Source organism: Colobus angolensis, unplaced genomic scaffold (genome assembly GCF_000951035.1).
Source record: "Colobus angolensis palliatus isolate OR3802 unplaced genomic scaffold, Cang.pa_1.0 Scaffold41, whole genome shotgun sequence".
Classification (NCBI taxonomy): Eukaryota; Metazoa; Chordata; class Mammalia; order Primates; family Cercopithecidae; genus Colobus; species Colobus angolensis.
In genome coordinates this window covers 9,733,561-9,749,716 of record NW_012117488.1, presented here as the reverse complement: position 1 = coordinate 9,749,716, position 16,156 = coordinate 9,733,561, and the positions used below count along the sequence as shown (strand labels likewise).

Here is a 16,156-nt window from a genome sequence, read left to right as displayed (position 1 = left end):
CTGTTTTCAGAATGTAAGATTCAGATATCCAGTGTATAGGAGCGGCTTCCATAGTGGACATAGAATCAAAATATATTTTATATTCAGGAGAGAGAGGGAGGAACGGAGAGAGAATTGTCATTTCTGCAATTTTTTGTGATGTAGAAAGACCATAGAGTAAATGATGGATTTGTTTGTTTTTCAGATATGAGGATCAATGATGAAGACTGCTGGTTTTGATGAAGCTGGGCATTTATAACTAGATTCATTAAGGAATACAAAGAAAATATTTAAAGGGATCAATAATGGTGTCTTCTGGTTGCAGAATGCGAAGTCTGTGGTTTATCATTGTAATCAGCTTCTTACCGAATACAGAAGGTAAGATCCAGTTTACATTTTGTTTTCTAAATCCAGAAGAACTTGAACTATACAATCTTCTTTATATGGAAGTACCTAGAATATTCGTTTATTATTTTAAAAATAGGCATTAAAATGATTTCCTGAATATTGAATTCTTTATTAGGTGGTCAAGTTCTTTTGATAACAAAGATATGATATAGAAAGTGCTAGATATGTGAATTTATATTTTACATACATTTATGAAGTATAACCATTCTAAATAATCCCAAGGGAACTAAATGAAAGCTCTGTTTTGGTATACATTTTGCATTTATTCACTACATTTATTTTAATAAAATGGAAAGTATTTTGTGGAAACTCTTTCATCTTTAGTAACATTTGCTTAAGTGTGGGCATAATTCTAAAATTCCTAAGTTAAAATTTTTAATCTTTTATGAAAAGTTACTTTTTAATAATAGTTCATCTTTTTATGTTGTTTATATCTTTAGCTATATATGTGTGTGTGTATGTATATTCTTTGTAATGTTAAATTTGCAGAAATATAATAATTATTTCTTTGTACTTAAAAGTAGATGTGGACTTTTTCTTAAGCACTATTGCATTAAATATTTTTATAAATCTAGGAATAGTAATGAGTGTATTTTTCAAGACCTGATTTTTAAAGACATAAATATACTTTTGAAGCCTAATGAAATAATTGGAACCATCATTTATTAACTACTATATAGATTTCTGGTATCCGTTGTTTTCTTAGTCTTAAATATTACTTCCATATGAAAATAACACACATGCAGGTGTTTTTAGAGCAGGCTAGAAGTTAATATGCAGCTAAGATGTATAAATTTTATAGCTAATTGATAGTGGCAGTTATTGGCATGAAAATGTATTAATCTTGTAAAGTTTGTAAAGGGTATAAAATCTCTGAGAAATGCATATAAAATATAATGGATTTAAAAATTCCAATTAAATATTCTTGAAAAAATGTTTAAGAATTAAAAAATTGATTTTATATGTACTTTTAAGTGATCTCACTTATACCTATTATTAAAATGATAGGTGGAGAAGGGGCATACTGTCAACTAATAGAAGCATATTATTCCATTGTCTCTGTAATAAGCTTCAAAGTAACATTTTAATTTTGCTGAAAGAGTTTTACTTGAATTGCTTGTTCCAGAGTTACATTTTATCATGTTCTCCTTGTCCCTCTAGTCCCCTACCTTCAGTATATTGATATAATGTAATATAATTTAAATAAATAACAAATTTAGAAATACTTAAAGTAAGAATTTCTGTATTCAGAAAGTAAATAGTGTTCACTGGGGTTTAAGTCACACTTGGAAGTTACAATCTTTGGGTTAATATTTTATTTTCAGATGACATTGCTCTTTGCTTTAGAACTGAAGATGCATCATATCTAACATCATATGTAATCTCTCTGTATGAATAATACTATCACGATAAACAGTGAACAGGAATTGTGTTTAATAATATAAATTTCTGGCTTGGATTGTTGTGAAAATTTTGTATGTAGTCTGGTTTTGCATCTCATGTTTGGGGGGAACAACCTAACTGAATTCCTGCTGTTATGTTTGAATGTTTTTTAAACATTTAAAAAAGATTCCAGGTGTGGACCAGTGGCTCATTAGTCCACATAATGAAAAAATTTCTAATCAAGTTAGAGACCACTTTGCTTGCACAGTAGCTCAACTCAGTGAGGGGCCAGCAAACAGAGACTTTTTTCATGAGATACTACAGCTTTATTTTCAGTGTCATCTATCAGGTCAGGATTCATATCTGCTATTAGGAGAAATTTCATTTTTGGCGCATCAGGCCAGAGGGTATTGCTTCTGAAGCACTTCCCTCCTACGGGTAAAAAGAACCTGGGACGAACCCATACTGCTAATTATAAGGGTATACACAGTTAATACACACTGTTAGAACATTGATCCAGTATCGCATGGGTTTGTCTTAGAAAGAGAAAGTCTTACATGACATGATAGTCGTTTATTGCCAGAAAGCAGATAATGCTCTGTGAACATCTATAGAGAAAGCCAATCAACGTTAGGTAAGAAGGCATAGGAAGGCAGATATAAATTTAACTATTCAGCCATTGAGTTTCTTTTAGGCCCTTACATGATTGTAACCTTTTAACATCTTACAGAGTTTAGTTCTTTTTGTACCAGTTTCTAGGTTCTTGCAGGTAAACTCAGATAAGTTTTCCTGAGTGATTTCTTCCCTCTTTCCTCATTTATTGAGTGACTAAATTGAGCTGCATGCTTAGGATACATAAATACACAAGGAAAAATAATGCATTAGGCACAGTTCTTTTTTTGTTTGTTTTATTTTATTTTTTATTTTCCCAAAAGTTATTGGGGCACAGGTGGTTTTTGGTTACATGAGTAAGTTCTTTAGTGGTGATTTTTGAGATCCTGGTGCACCCATCGCCCGAGCAGTATACACTGCACCATATATGTTGTCTTTTATTCCTCACTTCGCTCCCACTCTTCCTGCCAAGTCTCTAAAGTCCATTGTACCATTCTTATGCCTTTGTGTCCTCATAGCTTAGCTCCTATATATCAGTGAGAACATGGGATGTTTGGTTTTCCATTTCTGAGTTACTTCACTTACAATAATGGTCTCCAGTCTGATCCAGGTGACTGCAAATGCTGTCAATTCATTCCTTTTTATGGCTGAGTAGTAGTCCATCATATATGTATACACACACACACACCACAGTTCCTTTATCCACTCGTTGATTGATGGGCATTTGGGTCAGTTCCACGATTTTGTAGTTGTGGTGCTGTAAACGTGTGAAGGCATGGTTTTTACTCTTGAGAAGCTCATGGTCTTGTGCAGGGATTGAAACCTTAAATACCTGTTGGTGCCTTGAGGGCAGCAGACTTGAGGTCAGATAAGAAAGTGCTTGTCAGAGGACCTGTGATTACCATTCCAGTATTTAGCTTGGTTTTTCCAGTCTTCTGCCTTTCAGTAGAAATCAAACATTAGGATTTTTAAGTAATGGCAACTTAATAAGATTTTGTTTAAAAAATAAGCGTGTATCGGCTGGGCGCGGTGGCTCAAGCCTGTAATCCCAGCACTTTGGGTGGCCGAGACGGGCGGATCACGAGGTCAGGAGATCGAGACCATCCTGGCTAACATGGTGAAACCCCGTCTCTACTAAAAATACAAAAAACTAGCTGGGCGAGGTGGCGGCGCCTGTAGTCCCAGCTACTCGGGAGGCTGAGGCAGGAGAATGGTGTAAACCCGGGAGGCGGAGCTTGCAGTGAGCTGAGATCTGGCCGCTGCACTCCAGCCTGGGCGACAGAGCGAGACTCCGTCTCGGAAAAAAAAAAAAAAAAAAAAAAACCGTGTATATCGTAGAATAGCCACGGGTTATGCCTTTCTTTTTTGATCTTTTTTTTCCTCCTGTTAAACAGTTGTATTTTACCTTGATACATGATTTTAAAGGCTTTACATAATTTTGGATTTGCTTTACATCTGTACATAATGAGACATACATTTCCAAATTCATAAGGACTTACTCTGTGTTCAGGCAAACATTATAAATGTCATATTTTGTGTACACATAAAAGGGCAGATCACTAAGCATTTTTAAAGTTTGAACATGGTCAAAGCTAATTATACAAAGGTTTAATTGTTACATCTACCTATCTCTATCTTGAATGAGGTCTTATCCATCAAAATTTACCTGTTTCTGTAAAATAGGATTAATATTTTACATGTTCTCTAAGCTTTTCCTACAATGTATTTTGGGGAAAGTTATATTTAGAATTTCCAAATAAAAATGATTTTATACAGACCAGACTTTCAAAATATTTTGTAAATTTTTCTTATAATTGATTTTATTTCTAGAGAACGAATCTCAGATTCTTTAAAAGTCCATTTTGTTGAGAGACTGGTATGCTTTGATTCTTCTGGACAGTTTTTATAAGCATAGTACCCACTGTGGAATCATGTATCAGTAAGTAGAAAGTAAATTGAATTTTTGTGTCCTAGAGAATTAAATTATGCTGTATAATGGAGCCTTGGCAAGCATAAGTTAGAGACATGAAGGCTTGCTCAAGTGACAAGTTACAAATAATAGTACTCCTTCAGCAAAATCAGTAATATGGATTTCAGGTTGAATTCTTTATGCAATGAATATGTAATTAGATTTTATTAGTCAAAGTTTTACTTAATTACCTCAAATTACCTTGTTGCTTACCCTTATTTCAAAGAAAAATGTTATGCCAGGTATAAATGTGAGAGATGCCACAAATAGCTTTATGTATTTATTTTATATAAATCAAGAAAATAGGGTAACATAGTTGTAGAAATAGTTTCTTGCCAGTTTTTACTGTACTTTTAAGTTCTCTACATATTATAATGACTTGAGTTAATATTATCTCTCTAAAAAATATGTGTCTGTAGGGTCTTTTCACTATTTAGGTAGAAGAAAAAAAGGCGGATTTAGGGGTTAAATATGAAATAGTGAAAACTGTTTCTGGCATATAGATATTTCCTTCAGAATGGACTGAATTTGATGGAACAATTAGTAACTTTATTCTCCAAGATTAAATTTAAGAAAGATTAATATAATTCAGACTACTGTATTCATTCCTCCCTTTTTCTTTCATTCTTTGATTTACACACTCATGTAACAAAATCTGTATATATATACACATTCTTGTGTATATATGTGTGTGCACATACACACATACACACACACACAACGTGCAGTATGCTAGTTTCACAAGGGCAGGGATATTTTGTTGTTGTTCATTGATGTCTTCAAGTGCCTGAACAATGTCTGGCTTAAAGTAAGCACTCAATCCATAGCTGTCACATAAACAGAATAAATCTTTGAAGAGGTTCATAGTCTGTGTAATGAGGGAAAAAGACAATGAGCAGTTGTAATAAGAGTGTGATAAAGTGCCAGAATAATGATATTCACAGAGGCATTGGGATGAGCGGTAGTTGGATGGTTGGATGTATGTCAGGAAATTCTTGTAGCTGGAAGTATCATATGAAACAGCAGAATCACCTGGAAGATCTGCGGTGGGGCCTAAGCATTAGTTAGCGTTTCTGAAAAATCGCAGGGTGATGCTGATGGTGTTGCTCAGCATCACACTATAAGAGCCATTGCATATTGTATGTGTGTGGGGGTGGTTGTGGTGAGGGTAGGGGTGCATGGGTGTAGACATGGTACAACTTTTTCAAAAGTATTTTTGGAAAAAATGATGAGTTGATTGATCATGATTCAGAAGTTAGTAACCAGTTGTTTCTTGGGAGCTAGTGTCTATTTCTTTGCAGATTGATCTTTATTCCCCTGATTAGGCTTCTTGGGAATAATTTTAGTCTTCAGAAAAGGATTTTTTTTTCCCGCTTTTATTTATTTTTTTTGAGATGAGAGTCTCACTCTGTCTCCCACGCTGGAGTGCAATGACATGATCTCAGCTCACTGCAACCTCCACCTCCTGGGTTCAAGGGATTCTCCTACCTGAGCCTCCCAAGTAACGGGGATTACAGTCATCTGCCACCATGCCGGGCTAACTTTTTTATTTTTAGTAGAGACGGGGTTTCATCATATTGGCCAGGCTGGTCTCTAACTCTTGACCTTGTGATCCACCCACCTTGGCTTCCCAAAAGACGGATTACAGGCATGAGCCACCGCACCCAGCCTTTTTTGCTCTTTTCAACAGTATACTCAGAAAAAAATTTTGAAAAATTTACACCAAATTGGAAAAAAACATATTTTTCCTCTTAGGAATAAATGCTCCATTTAGTAGAGCTCTTAAAACTCTTGTTTCAGTTTATCTCTTTTCACTCTAATACCCTGGTTCTTTTCTTGTTGAGAATAACTACATGGCCAATGCTATAATGACGCCGATTTGACTTACTGTGGGGACTTCAGATTTCCCAATCTAACAGAATTAACTACTTTTGTTCATTTCAGTATATCTGATTAGTTGACGTCTAGGAGGTATATTTTCAGCAAGGTACTTGGGGGTTTGGCGGTAAACCTAACAGGAGTCACAACTCCCATTAAATTAATAGGAATTGTGTATCTGTGCTCGCTGCATAGCAAATGTAACTATTTTTTAAATTCACAAATTATGTAAATTAGCACCCATCTAAAGCAATGAAGTTTTAAACAAGTACTATTATTGTTATTATTTTTTTGAGACAGTGTCTTGCTCTGTCACTCAGGCTGGAGTGCAGTGGCGCAATGTCAGCTCACTGCAACCTTGGTCTCCTGGGTTCAGATGATTCTCCTGCCTCAGCCTCCCAAGTAACTGGGACTACAGGCACCCACCACCACGCCTGGCTAATTTTTGTATTTTTAGTAAAGACGGGGTTTCACCATGTTGGTCAGGCTGATCTCAAACTCCTGACCTTGTGATCCACCTGCTTGGCCTCACAAAGTGCTGGAATTACAGGTGTGAACGACCGTGCCTGGCCAAAAAGGTGATTTTATTTAAGAAAATACTTAACTGTATTGCTCTTAGGACACTTTAGATATTATTTTGTTTCATGAGTATATTGTAATTTAATTGCAGCAGCTTTCTTCTCCATAGGTAGCGATAATTCAGTTTTAAAAATGTAAATCTTAATACCTTTACAAATTGTATGATGTTATTTCTTCTCTTGGAAAAATCAAATTATTATAGTATTACTATCAGCATTCAAGATGAAGGTAAATATGTTCCAAATGTGACTCAAAGTTGCCGAAAATAAAATTAAGCTTAATTGAATACATCGGAATCTTTTCAAAAGTTAATTTGAATTATACTTTGGTCATCTTATATACCTATATTTAGTGTCTGAATATGCCATGTTTCATAAATGAAGATAAAGTTCAAGTGCTCGATTGTCGATTTTTTTTTCTTCCCACTTTTCCTCATGCTTTCTTCATGATTCCATCGTCTTTTGCTTCTTTTTCATTTGTGGAAAAAGTTCGTTTATCCACAATTTGTGTTGATTCACCAATAGGTCTGTTGCTGGTGGAAAAAGTGTTGCAAATGTGTATGTCATTCACAACAGTCACCCTGTAGACCTCAAAAATGTTATATTACATGACTGTTTAATTTCTGTAAACTTCTATTTTTCTGACAGAAAAGACCATATCAAATATTTAGTAAATAAATTTGTTTTTAAATAATTTGCTGAAAGTGAAGAGGTTATTAGCTCGTCCATACTAGAGTAAATTTTAGAAATACTGATTTTACATGCATATTAGGCATTTACACAGTTATTGTTATACTTTGAAAGAATCAATAGGGTATTACAGGTAGTTTAATTAAAAGCACAGGAGGCATTTAAAGCACCTTAATTTTGTGGAACTGTAATTCTGTTAATTTCTCCTTACCCAATAATTTCAACATTGATGAAGCTCTTCAATTTTTGAGTTAATACACTTTTTAATTTTTTAATATACTATAGCTTGTGATATTAGAGAATAAGATAATACAAGTGATTGAACACATCTGAAGAACACATCTGAAGACTATTGTAGAATGTGCTGTCTCTCAAAAAACTGATTTATCTGCCTTATTACTAAGGGAGTGTCTTACTAAAACATATGCTTGGTACCCCATGGTACTCTTTATTTTCTTTTCCCCTCCTCTGCAAGACAAAGAGTGACATATGACAGCCATACAGGCTACACATATTAGACATCAATGTGGATTACTGAATATCTCATGGCATCTTTCAACCTTGTTCCTGAACTCCTTTTGTCAACTTGACAGAAGTGATTCCAGGAGAATACCTAGTCCCAGCCTTGGGATCTCTTGGCTAAAATGTAAAGCTGAGAAGGGAATACGTATCAGCACTTCAGGAAGCAGAAACAACATTTATAATCTCTTCTTAATCATCATGGGACTCTCCTGAGTTTGACTTTTATGTCTGCCGTAATCCTTGCTTTGAGGGCTTATTTTTCTTAAAAGTGCTTTTTTCTTCTGATTTTGAATGTATACAACTTCATGAGAAAAGAGAAAATTAAAAAAATTAAGATAAAACTTTTAGAAGGTTCATAATTCTATGACTTTGTTATGCCACAGCACATTTCTTTTCTGTTTTTCCACCTATACACATACTTCATATAGATAAAGGCAAATTATGTATAAATACAAAATTAGGTTATTCATCTACATACACTCTTATATTCATATATTCAGTTTTAATTACCAGAAACAGTATTACCATGCCATTATATATTTAGATAATGAATGTTAACAGCTGCATCGTAATTCATTATTTAATTATATAAATTTAATACAAATTATTTAATCCTCCTTTTCTACTTTCCAGCCATTTGTACTTAAGTTTTTTCAAGTATAAGTAAAAATACATATCTATATAATTATTTTTCTTTCACGACTGGTTATTTCCTGAGGCTAAAATTCTAGAATTCTTATAATTTGACTGGAGGTATAGACATCTTTCAAACTGGCTTTTTTGAAGGGTTGAGCCTGTGTTCACACATTGGTGACCAGTATGTAAATCCATGTACTTTACCAGCAATGATTTTAAATTTAAAAAGAATTAACACTTTGATTTGTAAAAAAGGGTATCTGATTATAAATTATATTTGTAATTTGGGGGATACTTCTGAGGACAAAAACATTTTTTGTACATTTATTTATTGGTCAGTTGTCATTTTGAGATGAACTTTTTGTTCACTGTTTTTGCCACCTTTTTGTATTGCTAATACTTTTCTTATTTTTTTAAAATTTATTGATGATACCCCCTTTTTTCATTCTTATTATGAAAACCTATTTGTTTACCTTTTAGTTTAGTTTACAGTGTTTAAATTTTTAAGGAAAACTTCAAACAGAAGAGAGAAATTTGTAGTATAACACTAATCGCAGATTTAACAATTGTCAAGATATTGTTACATTTGCATTATTGCACCCTTTTTTCTTCTTTCCTTTTTGTTATATAGCTATTTTCTTTTGTGAGATCTTCCATTATTTTTATGCTTAATAATGTGTATCTTGATCTCAACTAAATATTTATTCACTTGCATTTCCCTGTAGCTCTTAAATATTTTTATTTAAATTTTTAGTCCATCACGAATTAATGTTTTTATACGGTGAAATCTAAGGTCTTTGATCAGTTAATTTAAAATGAAGTGAGCTAATATTAAACCAACTGGTAAGAATTAAATTTTAACCAACAAAGTAGTTGAAGTTGGAACATAGCCAAATTAAAAATGTATGATGGATGGTAGTTGAAAAAATAAAAACGAAAGTAAAAAGAGTAGAAATAAACACTATTTATATCTACATAGATTGAATTGTGAATGAAAATGTCACTGTTCTGATTCCAGTAATACATCAGTGGTCTTCTCTACTTAAATGATTTTTGTATCCCAAATGTATTTAATAAAGTTTATTTTTAAGAGTTTTTATGTTGTTGTTAAACAGTCGAGAGAAGCAAAAACATGACTGTAGAGATAGATTAAAATATCCCACCATTAGGATGAAGTTCTGCATTTTAGGAATTTTGGAGTTTCAAGAAACATAAAGAATTTCCTGGAAAAAAAAAAAGAGGGGTTCATATGAAGCCTGGTTAAGTTTTGCACAGGGATTTAATCTAAAAAAGGGATCCAAGTAAAATTCTCATTTTGTTGAATATTTACAGGGTACGTCTTACTATTCCTGTACGCGTCTCTTTGTATCTAATTGTTGTGTGTTTGTGTGTGTGTGTTGATCATTAATTAGTTCTCTTTTTCCTTTCTGATTCATGTTTTTCTCTTTATAGTACTGAAATCTAAGCCAGGTGGTAGTTATGCCTGTATTAAATTCAGGCTTTGGTTAGAGGCAATATAGTAGGATAATACAAGTCAGATACTTCCTTATTTTAGTTACGCATTACAATAGAAAGCCTGTTGGATTTTAAGAGGCCACTTTTATGGGGTAGAATGCTGTGATGAGGTGATGTTGACAGGCTTTTTAAAAAGTTGAAAAGTGAAGGAGACAGTTGTGTAGGTTAAGTTTATTTCCTTGTTTAAGGAAAGTTTTTCATTTTTATTTTATTTTATTTTACTTTTTTTTTTTTTTTTACAGTTTTCTTGTTTGGTTGCTTTTGATAGATATGCTGAATATCTGAACATTTCTCCAAGTGGAGGGAAGGGAAATGGAACCCACTGCACTGGTAGGAAGGCTCCTTTAGGGAAGGAAAGAATGTATATTAGCATCCAGAGAGAGAGGAAAGATTCAGGAAGAGATGTGTACAGCCGCAAAAGAAAGATGACGGAGATCATGCTGGACTTGAAACATCTTCTTTATCTAGAACAGTGCCCCTCAAAACTTAATGTGCGTATAAATCACTCAGGGGTCTTGTTAAAATGTAGATTCTTGCTTCAGCAATCTGGGATGGACCTTCTGAGTCTGCATTTCTAATAAGCTCCCAGGTGATGCTGAGGTTGCTGCTCTGTGAGAGAATGTCTGTATTAGGGAGTTTTGGTTATTAAAATGTTTAGTCTAGAAAATGAGATTTTACATGACAGTGACTTCCGCTGTTAAAAATCGAGGTTTGTTTTAAACCCAAACAACCATAGTTGAAATATAGAAATAACATCACTTTCAGTTGTATAACTCATTTTACTAAAAAAGGAAATAAGCTACCTTGAAACTTTACTGAACATTTTTATATTTTGTTGCACTTCTAATCCTATTTTATATGTTTTCTATTGACCTTTTATCTGGTGAGTTGCTTTGAAAAATCCCTGAGCAACAATACAGCCTGACCCTTTCTCCCTAATATTTCCCTTTATTCCCTATTGATCTGTCCTACTTTCATTCTATCATACACAGAAACAGTGTTTTTAATAGCATTTTAATACAAATGTTTTATTATTTAAAGTAACACTATAAAGTCATGTAATGCAAAGTGTGTTTGTCTTATTTAGAAAAAGTTATTTTTATTATAGTAATTTTTCAAAGTCAACATATTTAAACAAGAAATAATTGTCATTTTTGCCTAAGTATTAATTCCATGACTTATTAGCACCATAAGAGTATAGGATGGAAGTACTTGATTGTTAATTGGTCATTAAAAATGGCTAAATATATTTTATCTGCCTAAGGTTATCTAGTGATTTTTCTCCTTTTTGGTATTGTATATAATCAAAGATTTTCTTCTTTTTAGTGGGCACAATCTCCTTTTCCCTTTTCTTTCAGAGGCAAAGATATAGGGTACTTATGTGATTTGTTTTAATTTTACGATAATACCAATTATAAGGCAAATGTATTCCTTAATAAAGTTTATTAGACTCTGCATGCGTTTAAACCTCTCAAAAGTAAGTTAGTAGCAAATTTTAAATATAGAGAGTTCTATATAGGCACCTGAGAGGTCGAAGTATTTTTATTTTGATTTTTTTGGTGGAATTAAAGAATTTTGGACTTTGAATCACAGCTTGGATATTAGCAGTGTAGAATTTTTCATTTTACAGATGAAGAAATTAAAGCCTGCAGATTGTTTCTTTGTCAAGCTCTACTTAACTGCCAGTGCAATTTTCTTGCTGTAGAACTTAATATCAAGAATATTTAAAGTATACTTTATATTGCTTAACATTGCATTATTTAGTGGTAATTATCAAAAGAGCTATTTTTTGTTAAAGTTTTCTTAATGTTTACTGCCATTTTAGATGAAAAACTATGTTAAGATTTACTTTGTTTTTCAGTGAAAATTATATATAGTATAGGAGGACCAATCATGCTAACACTCCAATTTTCAAATAATCTTCAAAAGTTTACAGCCATAAGCATACATTTTTAAAAAGCACAATTTATCTTTGAAGTTACCAGCTGTTGCTGAGAATCATTAACTGTCAGAACACTGAACAAGAATTGTAACTCTTACTATATTTAGTTATCAGTTAACACAGATTATCAGTCATCATTAAAGCAGTTAAAAGGCATGCACCTCCTGAGCCCCTCCTTCAGGTATGTGTTTTGGACATTATCTTTTCCCTTTTGTTTGCTTACAACAGGAAGCTCGTCTAATCCTTTGCTTTGTTTTAGAGTTAAGCAAATAGAAACCATCCCTGTTAGCTTTCAAAAGCTCTTACTTTTGTTGCATTAATGGCACTCACAGTAGATTGTGTGATCTTGCTTTATTTACCAGAAAGCTTGCCTTTGAGAGCTGTCACTCCATTCTTTCAACAGTGTTGTTAATTGACTGATAGCACTGATTGAGTGGAAAACCTTCAGTGACAAAAGACTGGATGTAGGTGTAAGTCCATTTGAAAGGCTGGTGAATCTTTGTTTCTTAATCCCATTTCTATTTGCCCTGAAATACTAAATACAGACTAGAAGAACAAAGTATATTTAAAAGCATTCAGAAATGTTAAGCAACAATAAAACCCCGTAACCGTTTAAATGACAGCAGCTGACTATTTGAATTAACTTTGTGTTTGGCTTAATTTGGGGCCCTAATTATTCCTAACTTACGTGAGTAGATTTCAATTATAGTATCCTGCAGGGATTTGTAGCTAAGGCAACTAAAAGAATCATTTTACATAAAGTACTTTTGTTCAACTGATTAGACAAGTTAAAACGTAATGATGTAAAATTGAAACCCTTCTGACAAGGTCCAAACAAATGTTTCTAGTAATTTTGTTCAAAAAAGATTAATCTAAGTTTGATTTTAAATAATATTTTGATGTTTTAGGACAATTGACTTTCTTGTAATACTGATAAGTATATAAAATGCCTTAAGATTGCATGTTTTGGTAAGGGAGTAAGACTTTAAAGGGAGGACAGATTTGTCACAGTGGATGGATACCATCCTAAGTAATAATTGCTTTATAGTCTTTGATACACAGTTTGACAGCTTTAAATACATAGATTTAGAAGAGAAATACATACAAATAACATGAATGACTAGTACCTATTTAATTCTGTATTTTGGAATACATTTCAATTGAACACAGATCAGAGGCTCCATTTAGGAATTTGAAATGCTATATACCAAGAAGTACAAGGACACAATATGGTTGACATTGTGCTATAGTCAGTGGACAGACTTTGAGTGTTTGACTTGTCCTGCCGAAATATCCTCCCCACTACAAACAGCCACATTAATTTTAAATACCTTTACCAGAATGAAAGCTACTTTAAACTTAATTACTGGTGCTGGAGCACAATATTAAAAAAGCATTAGCCAGCATCCATCGATCATTTTGAGACTTAACCGTAACATTTCATTGGAGTCTTACCGCTGTCTATTATCAGTCTACTGTAGTGAGTGAAGTTAACAGGCAGCAACTCTGTTCTATATCTTGTCTTACCACTGATTTAAGTTCTCTTCGTCGTCTTCTTTCTCCTCCTCCTGCTCCTCTTTTACCCCTTCTTTCAGTTTTTGAGTATCTACAACATGCGAGTCGTTGTCTTTTCACACTTGATATTGTCATTGTTTCCTTTAAGCTAGTCAATTCCATGACCTGTTTTTCATTAAGTGAAACAAAATCTAAAAGGTATGGTGTAAAGTTCACAGACCTTACCTTTTTGACTTCAAAGTGAGGTTTTCCTCCCACAGCACAAACCAGGCTGTATAACTGTTTCTTGAAAACAATGCCAGTTCAGTTCCTTTTTGTTCTGTAGTATACTTTTTGAAAGCTAGTAACCTTTAGGAGGCTTTTTCTAATCGAAACAAGAATCCTCTGAATTTATATAGCAGCACAGTCCGATACAGTAAGCCACAAGTAGTTATTGAACACTGGAAATGTGACTAATGTGACTGAGAAAATATATTTTTATTGGTCAGAGCAATTTTGTAGGTACTACTTTCCTGTAAGGCTTTGTTGTTGTTGCTGTTGTTACCTCTTATACCTCCTTTATATATTTTAGCTAATTCTTTGAAGCACAATGTTTTATTTATTTATGTATTTTCATAGTGCTTAGACATTCAAAACTATTTTAAATGATTGAGAGCACATTCAAAGAGACTTAGTACCAAAGCTCTATTTTAAATATATACTTAATTTATGGGGCAGGGATTTCACTAATGATCACCCAAAACCAATTTGGTTAGTTTACGAATATCGAAAACAAAGGAGTGTCCATGCATGCATAGTGTGTATCTTGCAGGAATTCAGTCCTTAGGATTAACAGCTAAGTATACTTTAAGCATATTTTAATACTTAATTGTAGCAAACCCTAGTTACTTACTGCAGCCTCAATTCTTATTATGAGATTTTGATAGTTGTTTAAATTATTTGGATAGTAACAACCTACACTGAAATCAGCTAACATTGGCTTCTCTTCCCTAAATATGGAACTTCCTTCTTAAAATCCTTTGATGAACCCAGCTAATATTGCCATTTGCTTTTTATGGTTTGAGAATATGTTTTAGAATATAAGTAATTATGAAGGCACCAGTTAAAAATGATGAGTAATGAATATCTCTAGTCATTTAGAAAATTATCGTGATCTTGTCTTGTGAATTCTTTAGTAACTAGAAAATCCTCTGTGATTTTAGCTTAAATATAAGGAGGACATTTTATCTTCATAATGGGTAATGGTGTATTTCATTATAATGATAATTTATATAGATTTATGCATCACACCTGAAAATATATTACTTTTTTGGTTTTTAATGACTTTTGGCTCTTTTTCTTAATTACTTTACTGTTAAAATGTGTATAACTTGTAATGTATAAAAATTCATAGCTTTTTTGGGGAAATTGTCATAAAATGCCACTTAAATTTGTGTGTGTGGGTGTGTGTGTGTTCTGGCAGTCAGGACTTCTTATTTTCTATTTACATTTGCAAATGAATTTCTGACTTACCATTCTGTCTCTGTGTCTAATTTAGAAAAAGAAATAGCAAATTCTCTATTTAGTAGAAATTGAGGTACATACACAGTACAACTATAGGTTTTTTATATATTAATTTTGAAGAGGAAAGCATCTGACTTACAATGGTGAATTAAAAAATTATTATACTCTGTACAATGATGAATTATTCTAGCCTCAAGTACTTGGTAACTAAAACGTTTGCTCAGTAAACGTAAGAATTTTTCATTGACATGTTCAGCATGGATTTGAAGTTTCAGAAGTGCTAGTTTCTAATCCTAACATCTAATAGTTCATTACCACCTCATTTTAAAACAATAGTGGCATCTCTCAAATGAAAGCATTATTTTGTCAAACTTTATTCCTGAATGGTTTAAATTTGTTTTAGAAAGTCAGTCCACTTTAAAAATGAAAGTTTGGCACAAGTGAAAGTAACTGAAAAGAATGTATTGCTGTTTGATAAGTCAAATAGAAGAGGAGTGTTGCTGCATCCTTAGAACAAATGATAAACCTTCCAGGTAACCGCCTGGTAAGAAAGATATAGCTTCTTTTGGGAAGAGATATTTATGAGTCTAATCTGATATGTACGTGGAAAACAAATTTTTAAAAAGCAGTATTCTATAAGCATAGTTGCTATGTTTATCATTTAATAATGAAGAGAATAAGAAAATTCTCCCGTGATACAACATTGACTTAATTGTCCTTTTATAATACTTATTCAGAGTATAATCATTATGAAATGAAAATGTGAAAAGACTTGGAGGAAATGAACCTCCATGGATTTGAGTAAAAATCGATTTTCCTTTTTATTTAGCATTTGCAAATGTATATCTGATGTGCCATGCTGTCTCTAGCTGTGTGTCTCGCTGGCTTGTTTCTGTTCTCATCCTCTCTGTCAAGTTAGAAAAAAAATTAGTAAATTCTGTGTTTGTTAGAAATACATACTTTCATGGTTTTGACAGCTGAGAAGTACTGTACTATGCAAATAAAGATACGCCAACATAATGAACT

General features: G+C 33.0%; 1 protein-coding gene across 2 annotated transcripts in view; it reads left to right on the top strand.

Moving 5' to 3' along the window:
* Positions 1 to 16,156, top strand: part of ADGRL2 (adhesion G protein-coupled receptor L2) — a 163,784-nt gene that overhangs the window by 10,430 nt on the left and 137,198 nt on the right. Inside the window, exon 4 of one of the 2 annotated variants that reach the window (XM_011956146.1) lies at positions 185 to 357. In XM_011956146.1, coding sequence (XP_011811536.1) covers positions 285 to 357 — 73 coding nt within the window. In that variant the 5' untranslated portion in view covers positions 185 to 284. Of the gene's footprint in view, positions 1 to 184; positions 358 to 16,156 lie in introns of those variants that run through there. The other variant, XM_011956145.1, reaches the window with a different exon arrangement.